This window comes from Lynx rufus, unplaced genomic scaffold (genome assembly GCF_022079265.1).
Source record: "Lynx rufus isolate CCGP_SWC_20201006 ecotype Redwood Valley unplaced genomic scaffold, mLynRuf1.p SCAF_13, whole genome shotgun sequence".
Classification (NCBI taxonomy): Eukaryota; Metazoa; Chordata; class Mammalia; order Carnivora; family Felidae; genus Lynx; species Lynx rufus.
The window spans coordinates 8,956,676-8,982,092 of NW_025814827.1; the positions used below are offsets into that span (position 1 = coordinate 8,956,676).

A 25,417-nucleotide genomic window follows, 5' to 3' on the forward strand; every position below is an offset into this window, starting at 1 on the left:
GCACTTGGGGTGCCTGCAGGTGCCTGGGGAAGGGCAGCTGAGTGGAGGACCCTCCCCCACCCCCCACAGTACCACCCGCATGTGGGGAGGCAACCACAAAGCAGTAATATCTTTATTCCCATCAGTGACGCTGACAGGGCCTGACCCTTTACAAAGAAAAAGGTTAGGAAAAAGAGGGGCAGGGGCACAGGAGCCTCCATTCTTGATGCCCCCACCCCTCTGCCCACCCCCAGTCAGTGCCTCCAGACCAGGAAGGGCAAGGGCTGGCCACTCTTGAGGGCTCCCTATGCTAGCCCATCTGCCGGCGGAGTTGAAGGTGAGAGCAGGGAGGCCGGGCCCAGCAAAGCTCTTCCGGTGCAGACAGCAAACGGGGCGCAACAGGTAGGCTGTCCCCTTGGTGACCAGTCCTGGGCTTTCAGCGCCCCTCTGTGGCGTCATGGGGGCCCCTGTTGATTCCGCCTCTCTTCCAGTGCCCTGCACACCCACATGGACACCACGGTGGCATTTCCGTCATTGAACTGCATGATGAACGGGTGGCCCTGTGGAGGGGAGGAGAGGCTGTGACACGCATTCCCCAGACTCTGTGCTTCATTACACTCAGCAAGGCCTGTTCTCAGCCTAGACCCTTTTCTTCTCCGCACTAGCCCTGTGAGATAAGGAGGACAGCTACGAACCCGTTTCTCAGCTCGCTGACTGTGGCCGGTGGTGGGGAGGTGACGTGTCTGTCTGCAGCACTCGCTCACTGTGCGGCTCAGATTCTGCCTGGTGCTCGCCTACTTTCTCCTGAAAGCTGCCCTCGGGTGAGGGCCTGTCCCATGTCCACACTGCCTGGCCCCACATCACCCACACCACTCCAACAGCTGGCCGGCCAACGCCTGGCTCCCGGGTTTCCAGTGTCCCAGTCCAGCTGCTGCCCACAGATCAGAGGATCCTCTCGTCTGAAGCTATGCCAATCCCTCCTAGTGTTCTTTGTCTAAGGCTCTCTGAACAAGTCCCAGTGCGCGAGTGGAGGGAAGGCCAATGTACCAGGGCAAGGAGCAATATGCTGGTGGGTGCAGATCACTCTGCTTCCTGGTGACAAGTTGGGGGCTCGACTTTGGAGGGGCCGGTACTGTCTCTGCATGGCCTGTCTGGGGCTCTAACCTACTTAGCCCATAGGCAGGCCAGGTTATATTTAGCCAGTCCCTTCCCGTGCGGTCCTGAGGAATCAAGATTCACACTCACAATCTTATGGCCTCCTAGGAGTTCCCAGGGAAGGTCAGAAAAAAGTAGTGGCAGTCAGAGTCACCTTGATCACAGGCCAAAGGTGAAAGGAAAACTGAAAGGCATGCTCTTCCCTCCTCCTTACCAACTGGCTTCTTTGCTAAAGAACACACATAGGCAGCTTCCCCCTCTACCAAAAACGTAGCCAGAGACCCAGGGAGCCACAGTGGGTGGGCAGAGGTGGGGGGAGGCTCCTTGCTTCCTTCCCTGCCCCCCACCTCCTCCTCTCCCTTCCCTGCAGTCTTCCAGATCCAGCTCCCCTGCACCCTCCAGCTTTCTGAGTCCTTCTTGGGCCCCCCTCACCTCCCCACTGGTGTGAGCTGGGCTCCCAGCACTGCTTTCCCAATATACCCCAGTCCTGACCTGCAGCCCTGGGGATAGCCAGCCGCTGGCCACACGTTTGAAGCTCCAAGCTGCCTTAAAATGAGCTCATCATGTGGCCAGGAGGGATGTGGGCCCAGGGCGCGATGCCCTGGGTGTCCAGACCCCAGTGTCTGCAGGAGTGACCCAAGACCAGGCCAGGGGAGGGAATGGGGCTGCCTGGTCAGACCTGAGATGTCTCTGGGGACAGGAAGGAAGATCATTGAGGGTTCCTTACCCTGGACTGATGTCACATCCCCTTTGCTGGCTTTCCCAATTCAGGTAAGGAAAACCGTCCCCAGGAGCATCCTTCATGGTCTGGCTCAGAGACATACAGAACACCGGTGGGGTGCAGGGAGGGAAGACACTCAGCTTAGAGGGTGCCAAGGACCCCCACCCCAGGGCAGGGACTCACCCAGGCCATCACGGAGCGCGGCCTGGAGCCCAGTCAGGCGCCTCCTGTGATCTGCTTGAGACATTCCATGGGGCTCCCAACACACCTGTGGGGCGGCCGAGGGAGCAGGTGCCCCTTGTGGGCTGCTGCTGGGTAAAAAGAGTGGGAGGCCAGCTTGGGTTGGTGTCCTGCAGGCAGCGCAGACCTGGGTTGGGGGCTGAGGCAGGAGAGGCCCAGGAGGGCTTCTATCTTGGCCCCCATTCGGAGTTCTCCCCCCTGCATATACGCCTACCCCACACCCGCCTTCCTAAATCGCTGCCTAAATAGACGGAATTCTTCCTGAAGTCCGAGTGTCCACATTTCCTTTTCTGGAGGCTCAGGAGAGACGACCTTGCGCCCTTGTGAAGAACAAAGGGAGAAGCTGTGCTCAGGAGCCGATGGGCCCCCTCCCCCCAAGCCCGGGGTAGCACAGTGTCACTTTCCCAGAATGCCCGGTGACTTTGGGGCCCATATGCTCCATCTCTGTTATCATCTGTTCGGGAACAAGCAGAGCGGAACTGCAGGAGGGGAGAGTGGAGGCATTCCTTCAGTTGCGGGCAGGCTGATGGCCGCACTGCAGGGAAGCATTTGCCCAAGTGCCCTGGGAGGCGCAAGGGGGAGGCGGTGGCTCTGGCAGAGACTTTGCCCCTTTCCCGCCCTCCTCGGCTGGGAGGTGACTCTCGCGTCCCGCGGATCCCTGATGCTTTACCCCAGCCTGAAGGGAGTGACCTGGACAAGTGGTCTTGTCCCCAGCTGCCGCTGACTGGCTGGGGGGGGGGGGGGGAGATGAGTGGAGGAATCACAGAGGGAGGCAGAGAGGACAGAGACAGACGGACACGGAAGGGGAGACCCCGGCCTGTCCAGGCATCCGGGCCTGCAATGTGTGAACTCGGGAGCTGTTGGCAGTGTGGGCCACCGTAGGAGTGAACGTACCAAGAGAGCCGGTGTGCGGGAAATGAGAGCACAGAGAGCAGCAGTGGACCGGGGGGCCGCGTTCCCGGGGGCCTGGAGGCAGCTCTGCTCGCAGGGCCCGTGAGCACCTCACGGTTCACGCGAGAGGCACTGAGTCATAGGTGGGCGCTATGATCTCCACCGTACAGATGAGGCAATGGAGGCCGCTGGCTCGTGGCCGACATGCCTGGGCTCCCGGAGCTGGGGCTGGACCACAAGTCTCTGTAACCCAGGCCCATCATCTGGGGTTCTCCTAGGCTGACCTGGGGTGTACAGAAGTGGGAGAATCAACACCCAGATCGCGATCCCCCTCACCTCATCTCTGTCATGATTCAGTCCCTCCTAGACAAAGGTGGGCCTCAGGCTGCGAGCCTGAACTGCCCCAGGTCCTGACCTCCGTCAGCACTGTCCCTTGGATGCACTGGGAGAGTGCTTGCTCTGCCATGGTGGCAGGTCACTCTCACTCGACTCCCCTTATCCCCATCAGCCTGTGTGGGGAAGCAGGGAATACCATCATCCCATTTTACAGAAGAGGAAACTGAGGCCCAGGGAGGAAGTGGCTGGTTAAGTGCTGGCGCTGAACTCCAGTCTTCTGGTTTCTGTGCTGGTGTGTCTCAGGGCTGGACTATGTCCCCTGTGACCCGGGTACTTCCTCTTTATAATACAGCGACCCTCCTCCAGCCTCATGACATGTGTGATGCAGGAACTCCTCATGAGTTTAGCAAGCAAACAAAATTCGATGGACAGTTCTGGGAAAAGCATGAGAATCACTCAGCCACTGAAGTGCCTGGTTCCCAGGTGGCTTCGGACAGGCCTGGGCAGATGCTGGCATAGCCAGATGCTCTAGGAGTCCAGGCAAGGCCAGACGCTGGAGCTGGATGGAAGCTACACCCTAAATAACACTGAGTCCAACACCGTGGATAAGTGCGCTGTGCCGGGCACTCACCAAGGGCTTTGGTCCTGATTTTCCTACAAAAATCATGCTCACTCTGGAGGTGCACACAGCTATGTGCACCCACCTTCCAGATGAAGCAACAGACACTCGGGGACCTGTCCGAGGTCAGCAAAGCGACCTGCACGCAGCTTGTCGGGGGCATCCTGCCCCGTCCCTGCCAAGGTGGCCGGCCCAGGCACCCGGATCTCTGTCCTCCAGCCAGAAAGTATGTTAGCAGTCACTCTGCAGGGGCTGGCAGGGCGCGTGCCAGGCGGGGACTGCGGCTGGTCTTGCTGGCCTTGTCACCAGCGGTGGGAGCCACTCTCATTTCCTGGATTCTCTCAGGGCCAATTGCAACAATTACACTGGTGAGCGTTGAAGTATTATGGTCCACAAACTTCGCCACAGAAAATGGAGGCACAATGAAGGCAAAAGGATGGGGCTCCAAGAGGTAGGATGACCCCAAAAGTGGGACGTGGCGGGGGGAGTGAGAGGGACGAGCCAATGGCAGCCAAAGACGGCTGGTGTTGCCTGGTGCAGACGCGGCCGCGTGGGGCTGAGAAGGGATCGTGCTGGTGCAGCTCGGGGAGCAGGTGGAAACTAACAGCTCAGGAAGAGGAACTGTAGTTGTTCCTGCTCCTTCAACTCGGCAGAGTGACCAGTGTTTCGCCAGAGTGTAACTCTCTGCCTCTGTAACAATGTCCCTGCTTTTTTCCCATCGGATTCATTGTGATGAGATGCCTTCCTGACAGCGGGGCGCTCCAGAGACCCCCCCACGTGGGCAGCACTCTGCCCTCTGCCAAGGGGGAAGGGAGACGGTGGGTGGCAGGGAGCCAGGGGGTGGTTAGTGTGCCCACTGTGTGGGCGGGAAATGGAGGCCCCGAGCCTGCAGTGGGGGTAAATCCTGCCTGAGGCTCAGGCGTCTGGACTTCTCACGCTCTGCCCTTAGCTGGGTTTTGACTTTCTGCCCAAATGGGAATTTACCCATTTGAGTCTTCACACTTTGTTCTCTTGTGTAATTTCCTAAAGAGCATCGTGCATTTGAATCCTTTAATAATATGCAGGTGTGGCTGCAATGCCGGCACACAGTAGGCCCTCAATTAGTAGCAGGCCTGTGGCACAACAAAGTCACTGCGTATTGTGTATGTGTGCATCTACTCGTCAAGCACTTGCTATGCGCCTTCTGGCTGCCTTATATCTGCACATGGCCTTGAACCCTCCCAACATCCTCATTTACAGACAAAAGAAACTGAGGTGACAAGAAATGTGACATGGGTCAAGGTGATAGAACTAGAAAGTAGCAGACTTGGGATCTGCATCTAAGACTCTCTTCTGTCATAGAGGACATCAACTTCTGTGCTCCTTGAGGTCAGGCACAGTGAGTTCTAAATTTCTACTTTTTAAAAAGAGTATCTTGTACTTCATAGGTGCTCGACAGGTGATTTATTTTTTATTTATTTTTATTTTACAGAGAGAGGAAAGGGGGAGAGGGGCAGAGGGAGAGAGAATCTTAAGCAGGAGCCCAATGGGGGTCGATCCCACGACCCTGAGATCATGACCTGAACTGAAATCAAGGGCGCCTGGGTGGCTTAGTCAGCTAAATGTCCGACTTTAGCTCAGGTCATGATCTCACAGTTTGTGAGTTCGAGCCCTGCATTGGGCTCTGTGCTGACAACTTGAAGCCCGGAGCCTGCTTCAGATTCTGTGTCTCCCTCTCTGCCTGCCCCTCCCCTGCTCATGCTCTCTCTCTCAAAAATAAATAAACATTAAAAAAAAAAAAAAGAATCAGACACTCAGCTGACTGAACCACCCAGACGCCCCTCAATAAGTGATTTTTAACTGGTAACTGCAGTTAGGGTGCCAAAAAGGCATATGTGTCCCTCCCCTGTTCAAAGTCCAATGTGTTAGGCACTTCTATTCAAATAGTTTACTTAATAATCAGCAACTCTAAGCATTAATAGTATCTCCACTTTATAGATGAGGAAACTAAAGCACAGAGAGATTGAGGAACCTGCCCAAGGCCATACAGCTTCAATACAGTGTTGTCTCCAGAGCCCATGCCCTCAGCCATTGTGTTGTCCTTTGTTATCAGTGCCAGAGCTGGAAGATGGTGGCATCCACCCTATAGGCCAGCCTGCCCTCAGAGCAGAAGCTGGGTGGTCTATTTGATAACCCCAGCTTCCCTGCTTCTCCATTCCTTCTCCTTGGGTCTAGGCTCCAGAGAAGCAGGAAAACTAAGGTCCAGTGCCTGGAAACTTTCCAGGGCTACAGAGACCAGACCCTAGAGGTAAATACAGAGAGAACAATCAAAAACAGGATGTCCAACAGCAGGCTGGACTCCAAACTGGAGATCTCACTCTATGGCGCCTTTGTGTCTCCTCTCAAAAAATGCCACCTCTCCCAGACAGAACTGTGCAAACACCTTCCTCCTGACCTCTCTAGAGAACACACTTGCTCTGCTATGTGTTACCATCATTTGAACCCACTTTATCCTAACACTAGACTGTTAGGATAGTCTAGGATAGACTGTTAGGATAGAAACCACTCAAAAGCAAGGCAATACTAATCGCACAGCAGCCGCCAAGAAAAGGGAGTTGGATTGACTGGTAAGTTATGGCATCTCCCCAGGAACCTGATGCCAGGCTTAGAAGCATCACAGGCTGGGGTGGGAAGGCCTAGCAAGAAGGCTCCACAAGCCGAGGCTGCTCTAGACTCTAGGGGGGGCCTCTCTGGACCACAGGACTCCCCTCCCACAGGGTGAGCCCCCGACCACCAGGCACTCCTCTCCCACCAAGGAAGCTGCATGGAAGAGAATTCCAGGGACCCATGAGCCTGCTGAAACAAGCAGGCCCAGCCCAGTTACATTTCAGCCAAGTCTAAACCAAGTAAAGGCTGCTTGGGTGGGCTGGCAGGGGCAGTCTTGGGATTAGGTGGGGCCTGTAAGGGGTGACCTGAGAGGCTTCAGGGGCCCCAACGTCAACACACTGCCCAGCACTCCACCTTTCTTTGCTGGGCCCGCAAGCCTTGCCTGAAGGCTCTCTGCACGTGCCTTCACGGTTCCAGCCCTAACGGCAGGGCTAATGCTTTAGTCTCTTCTCAGCAATAGTGGAGGAGTGGTAGACAGGACCTCAGAGACCAGTGGGGCCGCAGGATGTGAGGTGTGTTGGGGCTTCTACATGTCTCATTCAAGTTGTTAAGAAATATTTTCACTATATTCGTAATTACAAAATAACATACGCAGTCAGATGCTTAAGTCAACGTGTCACACTGAATACTGGCAATCCATCACCACGGACTGTGCTATTAGCTTATTTTTTTTGCAGCTCTTGGAGGAAAGTCAGTCTGCTTGTTAGATCTGTGCATATTACTTAACTTCTTATCTGCAGGTTGACAACTAGGAGGGGCTGTTCTGGTGCACTGGCCTTGGAACACACTCAGGGCTGTAATGTCCACTGACACTGTAATGATCCATTGGGCTGTGTGAGTGCCACACGGGAGCCAGGTGCACTGAGCCCATGAAGTATGTCTGCCCAGAGGCTGCCCCGCGATGCCCAGCAAGGGGGAGAGGGTCAAGGCTGCCCTGAGTTTCTGATGGTGTCAGTTCCAGTAAGTTCTGAGTACCTCTTGTCTGACCTACAGATTGTGAAAAGCAACTCATATGAACAGTTGCTGGTTACTCGCAATGACTAAGGTTCGAAATATAAGTTTTCTGCTACTCCTTTTTTAAAGCTTCTCTATGGGTTTAACTGACGCCTACGTTGAGCAGGTAGCCGGGGAAATCAGGGTTTCCGTGATTCCGTGCTACTGAGACAAGAGCAGAGAGAAACTGAAAGCTGATGGCAATAAAATCATAACTATCACCTACGAGCCCAGCTCTCAGATTTTTGTGTTCTTCAAGAGAGGTCTCATAAATGACTTTATAAAGAAGTGTCAACAATGAATACTAATACATTCATGCTGGAAAAACCACCCTCTTTTCTATATTGAGATCCTGCATTAATTTTACATCATAAAAAGCATTCCACTGCTAAAGGTTCAAAACTACATATCGAATCCCTATTTACTGAGGAGAGAAGTTCAGCTTAGAGAGCGGAATGACTTATAAAAGGATGCACAGATGTCTGATGTCTGTGCACCTGCTGACAAGTGGCAGGGCAGCGGGCAGCCTTTATACTATTAATTACATGACATAATAAGTCATAATCACCCCTGGGGTCAACTCCGCCTTTCAGGCCGGGCATGCCAGGCTGGTCACCAGGGGGAGCTGGGGAGAGAGGTGGCTGGAGGGGAGACCCATGAGGGACTCAGCAGGGAAGAGCTGAGGTACCTCAACAGAAATCCTCTCTGTCCCTGTGTGGGGTAGCGCAAGGAGCCCTGTACAAAGAGTCAGCAAACCTTCTCTTGTTGTCCCAGAGTGATGGCTTGGGAAGGGCTACAATCGCCTGACTGTAGAGGAGAGACTAATATGGGGGGTGGGGGGGGGAGTCCATTCCCCAGGCTTCATCATTCCACCAGAAGGACTTCTGTGGTTACTACTTTCCTGAGCCTTGCCCCCATGGAGAAGGAATGGCGACACTGGGAGGAAGGACTGAGCGTGATGAGCTCAGGGGTCTCCTGCCCACCGGAAGGGTGTGTTCTGGTCTGACCTCTTATTGGAGAGGCCTGAGGTTGCTCACCCCTGGGACTCAGTAAATTCCCAGCAAGGCCACTGGGGCCACAAGGTAATAAGCACATCCTTTAATCCAGGTCTTCATAGAAGTAAAGCTGATACTTGCTTTCCACCATTTCCTGAGTCCTGTTTCCCAGCTGTTTTTTTTTTTTTTTTTTTTTTAATTTTTTTTTCCCAACGTTTATTTATTTTTGGGACAGAGGGAGACAGAGCATGAACGGGGGAGGGGCAGAGAGAGAGGGAGACACAGAATCGGAAACAGGCTCCAGGCTCCGAGCCGTCAGCCCAGAGCCTGACGTGGGGCTCGAACTCGCGGACCGCGACATCGTGACCTGGCTGAAGCCGGACGCTTAACCGACTGCGCCACCCAGGCGCCCCATCCCAGCTGGTTTTGAAGATAAGGACCATGTTTGCTGACCTCCTCACTCCCGCCCAATACCACTGCACTCTTTCCTCTTGGGGTGGGTTAAAATAAGGACCAAACAAGATCGCCAGCCCACAGACACAGGCAGGCAGTGTGAGGGGTGGTTATTACTCCTCTGCATAGAACACTTTGGGGGTACAGCCGCAAGATGAGGGTGTGAGCCTGGTTTCTGTACAGCTAGTGTGGAATCCGCCTGTTTACCTAGCTTGACTTTCTAGAATGTGCTTTCTCAGCCTCTAATTTCTAAAGCTTCTCCCTGGGTGGGGGTGAGAGGGGACCCTTCCAGCCCTTCATTTTCGTTTAAGACCTAAGAAACAGTTTGCAGCTGTGACATGCCATTTCAATCAACCTTCCTGAGTTTATTCTTCACAATTGCTACAGAAATAGATGTTCCTCCCCAAATATTCAATTATTAGCAGCAAATTGCTTACCTCTAGCCATCCTACACTATACACAAACAGCAAAGGGGGTCAAGGAGCTCTCCACCTTTCATCTGAGCAGATCTATGTGCTCCTACACAGAGTAATTGGTCAGAAAATGGCCCATTGAGAGAACAAGATGTTTCCAGAGGTCTCCATGAGTCATTCTAGGGCCTGTATGGTGTGGTACAGGGACAGGGCACAGGGTGACTTCAGAGGGCCATGGTGAGGGGGGTAAACATGCAGGATGCCAGCACTCCTGAGTCTGTGTCAGAGGAAGCTGGCCCATGTGAGTGGCAGAATGGTGCCTCTGGCCCATTTAAGGGGGGCTGTGGTGGCTGTCTGGTAGGGAACTCAGATAGGGCTGGGGATAGGATGCCGGCTCCCCAGGCAGTTTAAGGGTGGGCAGATGCCCAGAGGAGTCGGGATCAGAGGGTACCAGAGGGAGAATGGGGGTCTTGCTCCAATAATGCTGAGGACACTAGCCTGAGAGGCTGAATGCGTAACAGGTCCAAGCAGTGAATATGGGACCATTTACCGATTTCTTGATGTTTAAGGTTTGTCTTTTGGGATGACAGCTGTGTGGTGGTGGAGGTTGAAAGCCTCAATGCTCAGAAGGTTGGATTTTCTCCCACCCCTTTTTTTTCTTACCTCTTGAGATTCGATGTTTGTTTGGGGACCTTTGATGGGTGTGTGCATGTGCTCATGTGTGTATGTGTGATGTAGCTTGTGAGTGTACAAAAGGCAGGAGGTAGGCAATGAGAACCAGCACAATTTCTGGTACACAGGGGGAGCTCAGTATGTTTGGAGTGATTCTAACAGTCAATGAAGAGATGATGAGAGACAAAGACAGCCTTAAAGCCTTCCTTTTACGTGGCCCTCACCCTGGCAGATAAAATGGAACAGTTTTAAAAGGCATAGCTTAACTCATAAGAAAGAAAGGGAATCCACAAATGCTAACAATGAAGAGGGAACTGAAAACCAGAATTTTAAGTGAGTGGAAGTCTTGTGGCTTTATGGGGGCTACTGGTTCCAGGAATGTTGTCCTGGCAAGTGTGAAAAACTAAGCAGAAACAGGAGACAAGGTCCCCCAGAGGGCTGGCCCAGAGACCCTGAACAAAGCTGAGACTACAGAAGGGGTGAGCTATAAAAAGTCTACACGTCAGCATAGGGGACCATAAGGTGGCTCTGGGTAGAGTCATCCAAGAAATATAACAATGGGGTGGAGCCTTGTGTAGTTGGGGCCCAATATACTACCTCTGTAGTCTGAGAACCCCAGGTTGATAAACTAACAGAATGTTGATCTTGATCTAGTGATACTCTGGAATGTCTGTCAGAAGCATATGAAAAAACCATTCTTGGGCAATCATTCTGAAATTCAAGAATATCCACAGTAACAAACTCCACTCAGTATGAGCTTACAGTAAAAATTCCAAAGCATGTGAGGTACTAATTTGCCGTGGACCAAAATGAGAAGACAAAACACACACGGGAAGATGAGAGTTCTCAGAACTGAGGTAATAGAAAAATAATTGGGAAATGTAATGAAAAGCATACATTTGGAAAGACTAAAGACATACAAAAAGAAATTGAAGTACTAAGAAAAGAACAAGGGGCGCCTGGGTGGCGCAGTCGGTTAAGCGTCCGACTTCAGCCAGGTCACGATCTCACGGTCCGTGAGTTCGAGCCCCGCGTCGGGCTCTGGGCTGATGGCTCAGAGCCTGGAGCCTGTTTCCGATGCTGTGTCTCCCTCTCTCTCTGCCCCTCCCCCGTTCATGCTCTGTATCTCTCTGTCCCAAAAATAAATAAACGTTGAAAAAAAAAATTTAAAAAAAGAAAAGAACAAGATATTATGAGAAAGAGAACAGAGATTTGAAAAAGAATTAAATGTAACTTATAGAAATAAAACATATAGTCACTGGAAAAAAAAAAGAAACTGTGTATAGATGAGCCAGACAGCAGACTGGATACAGCTGAAGAGAGACTTAGTAAGCTAGAAGGATGGTCTGAGAAAATTACAGACAGCACAGTGTGTGTGTGTGTGTGTGTGTGTGTGTGTGTAGCCTATAAATATATATATAGGCATACACACACACACACACACACACACACACACACACACATATATGTGTATATATATATAGGCTACTTTTTAACGTGAAAGAGAAAGGCCCAGAAAACAGACCAAGACAAGACGAGACTGGACATGTGGGGTTGGAGCAATATCCAGAGACAGCTGAAAAATTTGGGGAACCAATGAAAGACAGGAATTCTCAGATTAAAAAAAAAATCACAATGATCTCCAAGTAGGATAAATATAAGGAAATCTACACCTAGACAAATTGTAGGGAAACTGCAGAATACCAAGAACAGAGATGTTAAAAGCAACCAGGGATACAGATGTATTGCCTATAAAAGGTGGCGATTAGGCAGTCAGCAGATTCTGCCAGCAAGATTAGAAGCCAGGGGACAACAGAGGATCTTTAAGGTCATGGGAAAAATGGTCAAATCCGATTAAACTAACAATCAAAAATTAGGGCAAAGTGAAGGCAATCCTAAACAAAAACTCAATAGTTTTAACACTCCCAGACACTCTTGGACAGAGCTCCTAATGGAGGGAGCACAATGCAATAGGAACAAGGAACAAAGAACTGGTGAACACAGGGATAAATCTAAATAAGCACTGGTTATATATAAAATGACAATGATAGTGATGGCTGGTCTTAAGGATCTGAAAACAAGATGACAATGAAATCCTGGACTGTGGCGACATGTAAGAAGGAACTGATGAGACACCTGTAAGGTCCTTATATCTGGGGGGAGAAGGGCTATGGCAGAGAGTGCTGGCTGTCTCTCAATAGCCCTTCTCTCTTCCTCCTTCACGATACAAACCCTGATTTTAATGAGGAACACTGATACCCGGCAAAGCAACTGCACGCCCTGCCTCCTTCGCAGCTACTTTTGGCCAATGCCCTGTGAGCACGTATGCTGTGTGCCAATTCCTAGGACTGTCCTGAAAAGAAGGGGCAAGCTTTTCTACCACCCCTTCTCACTCCTGCTGGCTGGAGCTCAAATTCCCCTTGGCTAGTAAAAGAGAGACAGAGCATGAATGGGGGAGGGTCAGAGAGAGAGGGAGACACAGAATCCGAAACAGGCTCCAGGCTCTGAGCAGTCAGCACAGAGTCCAACGTGGGGCTCGAACTCACATACCGCGAGATCATGACCTGAGCCGAAGTCGGACACCCAACCGACTGAGCCACCCAGGCGCCCCCTTCCTGCCTTCTTTTACGTGAGGGAGAATACCCTGTGGTCTTCTTTAAGCTGCTGTTTTTTTTTGTTTTGTTTTGTTTTGTTTTTTTAATCATATGCAACTGAAACTAATTCTACCTACTATAAAGGTAAGGCATTGAGCCTAAAGCTGAATACCCTTGTTTGGGAGTGTATATTTAGTAACTAACCTTAGGCTTTGCTAAATTAGATAAAAAATTTAGGGATAATCAATGAGAGGCTAGAAATGGAATGTAATTTCTAAACAAATGGAAAGAGTAAGAGGAAAAGAAACAAAACCCCCAACAGAGTGGGGAAAAATAAGTCAAAAAAAGTACTGTAGAAAGTACAAAATAGGATATTGGAAAAAAATTCAAGCATACCAATAAGCAATACATATAAACAATTAATTAAGAAAGTAGGATGATATTAAACACACCAACAACAAAACACAGAGATTCATTTACAACACCAGAGCACAGAAATGAGAACAAAGGCAGAGAAAAACACACAGCAGACAAACACAAACCAAAAGAAGAAAGCATAGGTTTATAAATAGCAGACAAAAAGAAAACTTAAAGCAAAATATATTTGAGACCTTTCACATAAAGGTAAAAGAAACACTCTGAAATGATGATATGGTATTTTGGCATAGGTACCCTACCGTCACTGCCTTAAAGCAAACACTGATAGAACTGCAGGGAGAAACTGACAAAGCCCAAGAACAGAGGAAGATTTTAGCAAAGCTCTCCTAGTAACTGAGAGAGAAAACAGGTAGAAAATTAGGCCACGAGGTATTTGAGTCACACAATTCACACATTTGATCTACAGGATGTAAAGAGGACACTGCATTCAAGAATGAGAGGATACACATTGCTTTCAAGCAAAGAGGGAACATAGGGAGAAAAATCAACCATGTAATAAGGGAGTCTCAACAAATACAGGTCTGATATTACACCAACTATGTACGCTGACCGGTGGTGCATGAAAAGTAGGTAACAATCAAAAGAGAGCAAAACACCTGAGTATTTGCAAATAAAAAAAAATACTTCTAAATAATTCATGGGTCAAAATTTTCCTAACTGAAATTAGAAATTACTTAGAACTGAGTGACAGTAGAAACACTACACATAAATTTTTTTTTTTTGTTTTTTTTGTTTTTTTTGTTTTTTTTTAATATGAAGTTTATTGACAAATTGGTTTCCATACAACACCCAGTGCTCATCCCAAAAGGTGCCCTCCTCAATACCCATCACCCACCCGCCCCTCCCTCCCACCCCCCATCAACCCTCAGTTTGTTCTCAGTTTTTAACAGTCTCTTATGCTTTGGCTCTCTCCCACTCTAACGTCCTTTTTTTTTTTTTCCTTCCCCTCCCCCATGGGTTCCTGTTAAGTTTCTCAGGATCCACATAAGAGTGAAACCATATGGTATCTGTCTTTCTCTGTATGGCTTATTTCACTTAGCATCACACTCTCCAGTTCCATCCACGTTGCTACAAAAGGCCATATTTCATTTTTTCTCATTGCCACGTAGTATTCCATTGTGTATATAAACCACAATTTCTTTATCCATTCATCAGTTGATGGACATTTAGGCTCTTTCCATAATTTGGCTATTGTTGAGAGTGCTGCTATGAACATTGGGGTACAAGTGCCCCTATGCATCAGTACTCCTGTATCCCTTGGGTAGATTCCTAGCAGCACTACACATAAATTTTTGTGGGATACACCTAAAATAATTATCAGAAGGCAATTGGCAGCATTATATGGGTGGATTGGGGGGAAAAGATTGGAAATTTATGAACTAGGTGTCAAAAGAATATAAAATTATAAACAGAACAAAAAGTAAATCCAAAGAAAACATAAGACAGCAAATAATAAGAACACAAAGGGATTAAATAGAAAGCTATCAAAGAGATGATTAATTCAGTAAAGCACTGGTCCTTTAAAAAACTAGTAAAACAGGGGGCCTGGGTGGCTCAGTTAAGCATCCGACTCTTGATTTCAGCTCAGGTCATGATCTCATGGTTTGTGAGTTCAAGCCCCACGTTGGGCTCTGTGCTGACCGTGTGGAACCTGCTTAGGATTCCATCTCTCCCTCCCTCTCTCCCACCCTCAAAATTAAATAAATAAACATTAAAAAATAACATATTAAGAAATTAGTACAGCAGACTAACCTCTGATGAAATTGATAAAGGCACAAACAAACATCATCAGGAATGAAAAGAGGATACATAACCACAAATCCAGAAAGAAAAATAAGGACATTATATATGAAGGATATGAGGCCAACATATTTGAAAATGCAGAGTGAAGATGACCCAGTAGCAGACAGAGGGGGCGGGGATATGGGTGGATATATGGGGGGGGAGGAGGTGGGAAGAGTGATAATGGTGGTGACTGGGAGGTGCCAAAGAACCCTGGCAAAGCATCACCCTCGCAGGTGGGTCATGGGTTCTGAGACCTGGTATCACACTTTTAACTTTTAAAAGAAATTCCTGGGGTGCCTGGGCGGCTCAGTCAGTTAAGCGTCCAACTCTTAGTTTCGGCTCAGGTCATGATTTCACGGTTTGTGAGACTGATCCCCAAGTTGGGCTCCATGCTGACAGTGTGGAGCCTGATTAGGAGTGTCTCTCTCTCTCTCTCTCTCTCTCTCTCTCTCTCCCTCCCTCCCTCCCCCATCAAAATAAATAAACTTAAAAAAAAAAAAAAGAACTTCCTATCCATTGTCTCATCTTATTTCAAGTAGCATCCAGTGAAGTCAGGGCTGCTATTTCCTGAAATCCATCTTACTTGCAGCTTTTCTAACTTCTTAATAAGGATAAACAACCATTTACATGAAGCCTGGGCCTAAAGTGGAAAATTTCTGATGCTACCAAATCAACAAAAAACATAGCGGCAAGAAAAGTGCTGAAGACATTGGTTGTCAAAAATCTGGGTATATAACTTTAACTGAAGCGCCATCATTTTTAGTGTTTTCAGCTGCAATGCCCTCGAGTTAACTGAGCCTCGCTCAATTCAATGGAATGGGTTACTACTGGGGTGAGTGTGGGGGAGCCCAGGGGACTGGCTGGGGCAACCCTTTTGGAAAATTTGAAGTAAGAGCACGACAAAGGCCAAAGCTATCAGGCCTAGCCTATAAAATACAGGATTGAAAATGACCAGTTACTCTATAGTTTCTGCTATCAGCAACCGATGTTTTTCCATTTGAAACTGCACCTCTTTTTTTTCCCGCCTCTTTTTCGTTTTTAAAGGAAAGCCACAAAAAAAAGAAGCAAGCCATTTGAAAATTCTGATCATTCTGTGTCCCAGCAGCAAATAAAAATCATCAATAGAACCCACTTTTAGCCTTGAGCAATATTTTCTAAAACAAAACACAAAGAACCTGTGGTACTTAACTATTCTGTTATTGATTTACTGTGGTTTGCAAGGTAATGTTGAAGAAAATTAAATGTACGGAAGCCTGAAATGCGTTTTCTGTGGCGGTGAACGGTGTGGCCTGTGTTTTCTGAGGCAGTGTCGTTGGTCATGCTCACAATGAATGACTAAGGGAGCGCACTTCATCTGTTTACAAATAAGCTGGCGGCCTTCACTGCAGAGCCTTATGAAACCAGGTCTATTTTCACTGTTAAGAAGGACAAAGTTGTTTAGTTACCAGCTTGCTTCTCCTGGCACTTACGCTCCAGTTCCAGTTTACGAGGAGACTTTCATTCAATCAAATTCCATATAGATGTACTGAAAGGCTTCTAGGCACCTGACATTAAATATGGTTTTAAGAACACAGCCCTTCCTTGGGCAACACCATGGCTTATTTGGTCCCTTCAGAAAATAACAAAACTTCAACAGTTTGAAGTCTACCCTAATTATTGATTCAAGAGTGAGGTGGTCATATTGTTTCAATCATGGACATTTATATGCAACATTATCGAGCGGTAGATTTCCTACTTACTGAAACAGCCTGTTTTCAAACCTAAAAGCACTTTACATATCGACAGGTCGTGGTTATTGGACACCCTCATCTAAAACAAAGAATTGGGAAGTTCAACTACAACTTGATCACATTTAGCTGGTCACTCAAACCTTTAGTCAAGCCAATTTTTTTATACTTTGGACTTAATGCTAACAAGCTTAGTATCTGGTTTCCCAATCTGAAGCACAAAAGAAATAGCCAAATGGCAGAGAAGGAGGGGAGGGCTGCTGGAGGGAAGAACAAGGACAGGAGTAAGAAGTGACATCAATTAGCAACACTACACAACAAAAACAGAAAACCAGCTTGAGGTCGCTCAGGGCGCGGACAAATGGCCCTACACGTGTTAGGAGACACTGACACAGCAGCACACAGTGAATAGACGATGGTCACAACAACGACCTACAGAAATTCTTTTAAAAAGAGAAATCCTGATGTGCATAATCTGCTTAAGAGGATAAGGAAGTGCAGAATACATTTAGGAAGACCTCTTATGCATAATCTTTTTTCAAAGCTTTGATTTTATAAAGAAAAAGCTTTGGTTGTCTGGATAGTTTCCTTATACTGAGCAGCTCATTCACCAATTGATGTGGTGCTGACCTCTGAGCTTTAGAACGTCAGTATTGAACACGGGGAAAGCACTCCCTCTGCCCAGCACCTTTCTGCAGCAACCTGTGATGTCATGGGGGCAGGTAAGCTGTCAGATCATCTGAATTCAGTAAAGGCATATGGGGCCACTCAGGGCCCAAGTTTATCTCAGCTTCCTTTGCAGAGAGTTTGATTACTTCTAAGATTTATGGTCATAGCGGAGGGGAAAAAGGAAATACTTCACGAGAGCAGATTTATAACCTCATCCTGTTTTTTTAATAACATTAGGGATGACATCCTATGACAGAATCTTGGAATGACTGCAGGACAACTTGGAAACTCAGTGGGAAGTTTTATATTTGGGGGGTGTGGAGCATTTTGTACTTGGAAAGGTCAGGTAGGAAAGGACCAGGGAAATGAGCCAGGGAGATGGTCAGAGAGTGAGTGTCAGCTGGTTTAATTTTCTGTGTCAACTCTGAAAATTAGATAAACAATGACAAACCAGGCTTTTTAAATGAACTTGTCACTTCTGGTTTTCATGATACACAGTAACATTTTTCAAGTCTTGGTAGCCCTAAAGACAGATTTAACCCCTGAGAGGTTGATGTAAGTGTTCCGAACTCCCCACATCTGAAAACAAAAGGTTCAGTCCAACTCTACAGCCCTTAAAAAGAAAAACTAATTATCTTGGAAACTTAAATACTCTTCTCCTAACAATTAAGGGGACTTTGCCTACAGCCAAAAGGTTCAGCCTTTTGCAGAATGGTCTCAGCAACGTCAGATTTTTTTCTCTCCATCATCTTCTTGACTTTCCGGACCAACTCAACCCATTCAACATGGTCCCTTGATCTTCCAACCACTGTTCCTAAGCAGTATTGTCTACCTTGAGCCCATGCTGGTTTCTCCTCTCACTAACTCAGGGGAGCACAGACATTGCCCGTCCTGCTGCTCCATTGTCATGAAGACGTGGGACAGAATAATTGCCCTTTCTTGTGCTTTGTGCTCTTCTAAGTCTATGTTTCTGTGGTGACATGCTCCCTTGTGCTGAGGCGGAGAGAGCAGTGAGGTCTTTTAATAGCTGCCCTTACTAGTTCTGCTATAAGGATATTTATTCAAAGATAACCCAGTCTGAATATGTTGATTTAGACAGAGAAATACATATATTTACAGATACCAGCATTTGAGTAGGGTTTTTTCATTCCACAAAGTGCTTTCAAGCTCATTATCTGAATTCCAGTGTCACAACCACCCCCAGGAGGGAGCTGGATGGCATTACTGTTTTTACCTCCAATTTGTGGATTCAAAAGTTTCAGAGTTAAGTGATTTGACTGACTTCGTGGAGATGTAAACCGGACGTCAGCTCCAAAGCCTGTCCCTTTTGTTAGAATATGGGAATAGAAGCAATGTAATCGGGACCATTGTGAGCGCTTACCCTGTACCAGGCCCTAATTAGGTGCTTTCCTGCACGTTATTTCATACCATCTCTCGCTGGAGAAGTAGATGTCAGCCTGTTTATAAGCAAGGACAACGGAGCTCTGAGGCAGTAAGGACTTCTGGCGGCTGAAGTCTCAGGGATGGCTGGAACCCAGGTGCTCAGACCTCCCATGTCACCCCATACCTGACCGCTGGTAGAACCCGGAGCCTGCAACAAAAGCGCACACCCCATGGTCTGCCCTGGATAAAAGTATGCAATAGGTGATTTCGAGCCCTCTGATCCCAGTCTTGGCCTCATCCCTAAATTCTGATGTCCTTTCCCTTTCCGATGTGGAAGAGTCTCCTTTTCCAGGGTCCCAAGTTCAAAATTGCCTCTGCTGCCAGCTAACTGCTAGGAAGAAAACCACCCGATTAAATCAACTCACAGGAAGGTATGGATGCCTAGAGCTCTGGGATTATGTGTGTTTGAAAAGACGGTGCTCGCCCGGCCCAAATGCAAACTCTGAGGTCTCAGGTGGTGACAGTGCTGGTGTCTGTGCCCACAGGTCATTTACCTGTGGCTCTTAGGAGACTGCAAGTCTCATGCTCCACAGTGCAGCTCCCCCCACTCCCCCCAGTTGTGTGAACCTTGTCTTCTATAAAATAAGGAGAAGAGCAGCGACCTCAGAGGAAGGCTGTGTGTGACCTTCCTAGCACAGAGGCCATCATGGAAAAGAGTGTGTGGTCACAGTGATCTATGACCTCAACTTGTCAGTACTTATCACACTTCTTTCCTAAGGAAAGTTTTATAACACTTAACGTATGCTCAGTGCTAAGTGTGGAAGACACTAGACCAGCTCTCCTGACAGCTGCACACCTTGTGGGTGGACGGGCAAGAGAGAATTGGGGACCTTGCTAATTCTCCAGTAAGGAAGAATGTATTAAGGACCCTCACCACTCACTGGGCAGCCCCTCCCCTGAGCTTCAGGCCTAAAGTCCTGACTCACTTCCTCGTTTAAACCAAGAATGAGCAGACTTCCCTGGGTTCAGAATTCCGTGTAACTAAAATACAAAATAGAAAAAAGGCATCCCAACTGTTGCACTCGTGCACAGCCTATAGACAAGACGGCAGTGCCCTCAGACAGCATTTCAAATACAGTTTATTAGTGTGTGATATGAAAAGGGTATTTTTATTGCATGATATAATGCAATGGGACCTTGGGCGCTCTGTGGAAAGACCTCACACTCAGAAGTGTAATGAACCCGTAGTCCCAAAAACATTATACTGTACATTAACCTATCATTAATGGCACATTAGGGCTAGGGGCATTGCACGCTTGCTGGTCAGGGCTCCATCAGGACAGTGTTGAGAAAACCACACAGTCTTCCCAGGCTTAAAACAAATAGAGAAAATAAATATTCCTGATGTCTACAGGCAGCTTTAAAGGAAGTTCAATCCTAGCTCTGCCTTGTAATTTCCAAGTCTGCTTTTTTAAGAGAGGAAGACACACAACTAAACAAAAGAAGGAAACGACCCTCTTGAAGTTCACCCCTCAGTGCTGGCTCGGCAAGGTCATGATCAGATGGGCGCCTTTGTTAGCATAAAAGCTGCCCAAAGGACAGCCTGGATCCTGGATCCCACACTAGGGAGGCAGAAAGGGGCCCAGAGACAGTATGTCTATCTTCCTTGCTTTTCAGATGGGGCAATCAAGGCTCAAAAACATGATGAAGAGACAACCTATCCAATAGGAAAACGGGGTGAAGTATGTGAAAAATATCACAAATGGCCAATAAATGCAAGGGAAAAAAGTGTTCAATTTCATACTTAATAAAAGAATGCAAAGTAAAACAACTGTTTACCACTGATCAGATTGGCAATGATTAAAGTCTGATAATTTCAGCATCAGCACAGGTGAGGGGAACTGGCATTCCCATACCCCCTATACAAAGATGTGTATGGAGATGGTCACCACCCTAACAGCAAAGATCCGGAAATGGTCAAAATGTTCTATGACAGGGTCCTGGTTAAAGAAATATGGTACATCCATATTATGGAATACCACGCAGCCATTAAAAAGAACGAGGTAAGGGGCCTCTGGTTGGCTCAATCGGTTGAGCTTCCAACTTCAGCTCAGGTCATGATCTCGCGGTTTGTGAGTTCAAGCCCCGCACAGGGCTCTGTGCTGACAGCTCAGAGTCTGGAGCCTGCTTCGGATTCTGTGTCTCCCTTTCTCTGCCCCTCCCCACTTGCGCTCTGTCTCCCAAAAGTAAATAAACATTAAAAAAAAAAAGAACGAGGTAGACTTTTATATGATATGGAAAGAGTCTAAAGATAGATATATTAAGTGAAAATGCAAGGTGTGGAACAGTAACAAGAGAAACTACTATTAACACTGTTTAACCCTGGAGAGCGAGGCTGGGGACCCTGCTAGGGGCTGGAAGAGGACAGACTTCTTACTATATATTCTCCTGTGCTACTGGAAATTTTAAGCGTAATTTAAACTTTTAAGCATTAACTAGTTTTAGAAAATAAATGATGAGGGTAGGACCAAACACTTTGGGGGAGCCTCTTTACTATGCTATCTGCTCTAAATGCTTCATTTTGTCTGGATTTTCACAAAACCCGAAACGGTAAGTTAGTGACTATTACCCCCTTTCTGAGAAGCGGGGACTGGCGTTTTGAGGGTGTGTGATGATTTGTTCAAGGTGGCCCTCTTCCTGTTTACTTTTAGTAGAGACAGAGAATATTTGTAAAGTAGAGACTGATGCAGCCCACAGCCACCTTCCTGAGCGGGGACAGTCTGCCTAACCCAGCAGGGATCGAGGATGTTGGAGGGGGCGGGGGGGGGGGGGTAGGGGAGAGAAGGCAAGGCAAAGAGGCTACTGACTCTGGCCAAGGCCCAATCAAATGTCAGGAAGTATCTTCTCTCCATACCATAAAAGGGGGGTGTGCATAGGGACCCTAGGGCTACACAGTGTTCAAGTAAATAATGCTTGGCAACTGGGGCTCAAACACACGAAGGGAAGTATTTCCCTAATTAAACACGAATCAACTTCAAAGGAAACCCAGCTGCAGATCCGTGGAGAGGCAGCCTCCTCAGACCAGCAGAGCCGCGAGGTCAGAGTTGGGGCCCGGAAAGTATCCGGGCAGCCCCACGCCCTAGGACTGTCTGTGGCAAGTCTCCCCATTGCCCCAGAAAGTTTGCTCTCTGGTTTCTCACTCCTCCATTCTTCCCAGTAACAGTCTTGTGATTTTCGGATAACAGACTTTGTGGCAAGATTTTAAAATGCGAGATTTTATTTGTCCTAGGGTCTGCCAGCTCACGCTGTAATTAAAATGTTGATTAGTAAACAGTTTAAATATATGACAGACAATGCAGTTAAAGCCTACAGTTAGGTCAATATGTGATTTAGATTTGCCATTTAAAAAATCTCATTTAAATTTTGCATACATTAATCACTACCATACTTCAAGGTTCTGATATCCACCTGACTACAATATTAAAATAAAACTTGCTGCCCCAGGGAAATCCTACTTATTCTTAATTGTTTCGAGGCTTTGATGGGCTTTTAATCTAAGATTAATTTATGCAATTTTAAATAACTCTTCTTATGATTAATAAGCTTGAAAATTAAAAGGAGTCTAAAGCAATTATAATGAGCATTTGGTCATAACCTCATTAGAAGAAGGAGTGAAGGATACAGCTCTGGAATTCTTACAAGACTACGATTTAAGGTTACTTTTAGAGAAGTCAAACATAGTTCCCGAAATTGCAAAGGCAGGTTAGCAAAGGTCAGTGTTAAAATGACGGCTAGCCAGATTAGCATACTAATGATTTTCCCTGATGGTGACAGAAAGGACACTAAAAAGAAGATGCAGAAAGAGAGACAAATGACACACTGCCAAGAAGCTACAGGCTCTGAAGTCAGTTTTCTGTTCTTCTGGCTGGAGACCTTCTTGGAATCTGAGAGAGACCCAGAGAGTTAGGAATCCCTATTCACAAGTCAGGTCCAGCCCGAGTCTGGTCCATGTGGAGCGGCAGAGATCAGCACTGGGTGGCCCATCTGCCTGCTCAGGTGTGTAGAGCCTCAGCTAGCCTCTGCCCTGCTCGGGAACCAACAAAAGCTTCCTGCAGCTACTCGGTGTGCAAAGCCCTTCTGGATCAGACCCTCCCCACCCTGCCCAGCTAACTCCACTCCCTCCTGTCCCAGAGGTCTTCTTTGCCTTGGCCAGAAAGCAAAGGGTTCCTCACTGTCCCATGCTTCCTCTGGTCTCAGCTTGTGCTATGCCTTTTTCCTGAAACACTTTCCCTCTTGTTATTAGCAGCAGTGATGAAAATAATGGCTACCATTCATTGAGCACTAATTTTATGCCAGACACCGTGCTGAGCATGTAACTTACTTTTTTGGTTTTTGGAAAGATGGTTTTATTACTTTTTAAATGTTTATTTATTTTTGAGAGAGAGAGAGAGAGAGAGAGAGCAAGCGCAAGCAGGGGAGGGGCAGGGAGAGGGGGACAGAGGATCCGAAGAGGGCTCTGCGCCGAAAGCAGCGAGGCCGATGTGGGGCTCGAACTCACAAACTGCAAGACCATGACCTGAGCCGAAGTCGGACGCTCAACCGAGCCACCCAGGTGTCCCGTGTATAACTTACTTTTCCCTCACTTAAATCTCCTGCTTTGTGGGACTCCACTTCTGCAGGTGAGGAATGCGAGGCTCAGAGAGGGCCATGTATGAAGTCTGGCAGCCAGTGAACGAGGGGTGGAGGATTGGGAGGAGCTGGCTCTTGGCTGAACCACCACTTTCTAATTCTCATACTGAGACAACTTCCAACAATCCTACAGGTCCAGCTGGAGTTGAGCTGCCTCCCTGACCACGGAGCCCCTCAGCCATCCTCCCTGAGCTCTCACACCACGTGAGTCAGCGGCACACAGCCCATCCTGCCTTCTTTGAATGTCTCCTGTGGGCATGTCTAGTCTGCTGCTCGAGGACACAAATGCTTCATATATGTGTGTGTGTGTGTGTGTGTGTGTATATATATGTATGTATACATATATATATGTATATATATATGTATGTATACATATATATATGTATGTATATATATGTATGTATACATATATATATGTATGTATATATATATGTATGTATATATATATATATTAATGTTTATTTATTTTGAGAGAGAGGGCACAAGAGTGAGCATGAGCCAGGGAGGGGCACTGAGAGGGAGACAGAATTTGAAGCAGGCCCTAGGCTCTGAGCTGTCAGCACAGAGTCCGACGCAGGGCTCGAGCCCATTGACCATGAGATCATGACCTGAGCCAAAGTCGGATGCTTAACTGACTGAACCACCCAGGCGCCCCTCGTATATTCTTTTTGAACCCATCACAGCACCTCAGAGACACAGACAACACATACTTGATTGTTTCACGGTAATTCCCTCCAACAAGATGCTCATTACATTTTACCAATGATAGAGGACAAAAAGTTAAGCTTTCCAAGGGCTGGGAAGGAAAATGCACAGGGGTCCATCCACCCCTGCAAAAAAAAATGACTAATTCAAAGGACACTTGCTGCGAACATCCAAAATACGTTTACTTTGTTCTAAATCACATTCAGCTCCACTGAAAACATTTGACTTCCAAGAAGCTTAGTAGCTTAGGCCTAGGGACATCAGACACACGAGAAAATCACGAACCAAAGAGGCTGAATGATTTAGTGTTCCACGTGTCTAGCACTTTACAGTTTACACGCACACTTTTACAAATTCTTATTTAAATAAAAACAACACTTTGAGATTGGTATCACCACCCTCATTTTACAGATGAAGAAGCTGAGGCTCAGATGAGCTACATTACTGTTGACTCCCTAGTTACGTAGCGGCAGAACCTGAACTTGAAGTTGTATCTTCTGATACCCTTCTGATCTTTTTTAACGTTTATTTATTTTTGAGACACAAAGCATGAGCGGGGCAGGGGCAGAGAGAGAGAGGGAAGGAGAAGACACAGAATCTGAAGCAGGCTCCAGGCTCTGAGCTGTTAGCACAGAGCCCGACATGGGGCTCAAACCCGTGAACCACGAGATCATGGCCTGAGCCGAAATCCAACACTTAATGGACTGAGCCACCCAGGTGGCCAAGGATCTGAAGTAGACTCCAGTCCCTGAGCTGTCAGCACAAAGCCCAATGTGGGGCTTGAACTCACGAGCTGTGAGATCATGACCTGAGCTAAGTCGGACGCTTAATAACTGACTGAGCCATCCAGGTGCCCCCTGATCTGATCAATGCTCTTTCCAGTTTACCATGCTGTTTCTTGTCTCATGTTCATGACAGACTCATTTCAAGATCTAGGGCCCATCTTCGGCCTCTTCAGACTTCACATACAGAGGACAGAGTACGTCCTGCCAGTTGTCTGGCCACAAATCTTTCCAGCTTTCCAATTCTATCATAATGCTTATAGAAACAAGCAAGGTCATGGGCGCCTGGGTGGCCCAGTAGGTTAAGCGTCCAACTTCGGTTCAGGTCATGATCTCATGGTTCATGAGTTTGAGCCCTGTGTCAGGCTCTGTGCTGACAGCTCAGAGCCTGGAGCCTGCTTCAGATTCTGTGTGTGTGTGTCTCCCTCTGCCCCTCCCCTGGATGTGCTCTTTCTCTCGAAAATAAATATTAAAAAAAACCAAAAACAAGCAAGGTCATGGCTCCATGCTTTTGCTCCTGCTGCTTCCTTGA

General features: G+C 47.6%; 1 protein-coding gene across 9 annotated transcripts in view; it reads right to left on the bottom strand.

Moving 5' to 3' along the window:
- Positions 1–82: 82 nt before the first annotated feature.
- Positions 83–25,417, bottom strand: part of MAP2K5 (mitogen-activated protein kinase kinase 5) — a 270,602-nt gene continuing 245,267 nt past the window's right edge. For 6 of the 9 annotated variants that reach the window (XM_047074888.1, XM_047074887.1, XM_047074889.1 and 3 more), the window contains one exon: positions 83–539. In XM_047074888.1, coding sequence (XP_046930844.1) covers positions 435–539 — 105 coding nt within the window. In that variant the 3' untranslated portion in view covers positions 83–434. The remainder of the gene's footprint in view (positions 540–25,417) is intronic. The other 3 variants (XM_047074893.1, XM_047074892.1, XM_047074891.1) reach the window with 1 other exon arrangement.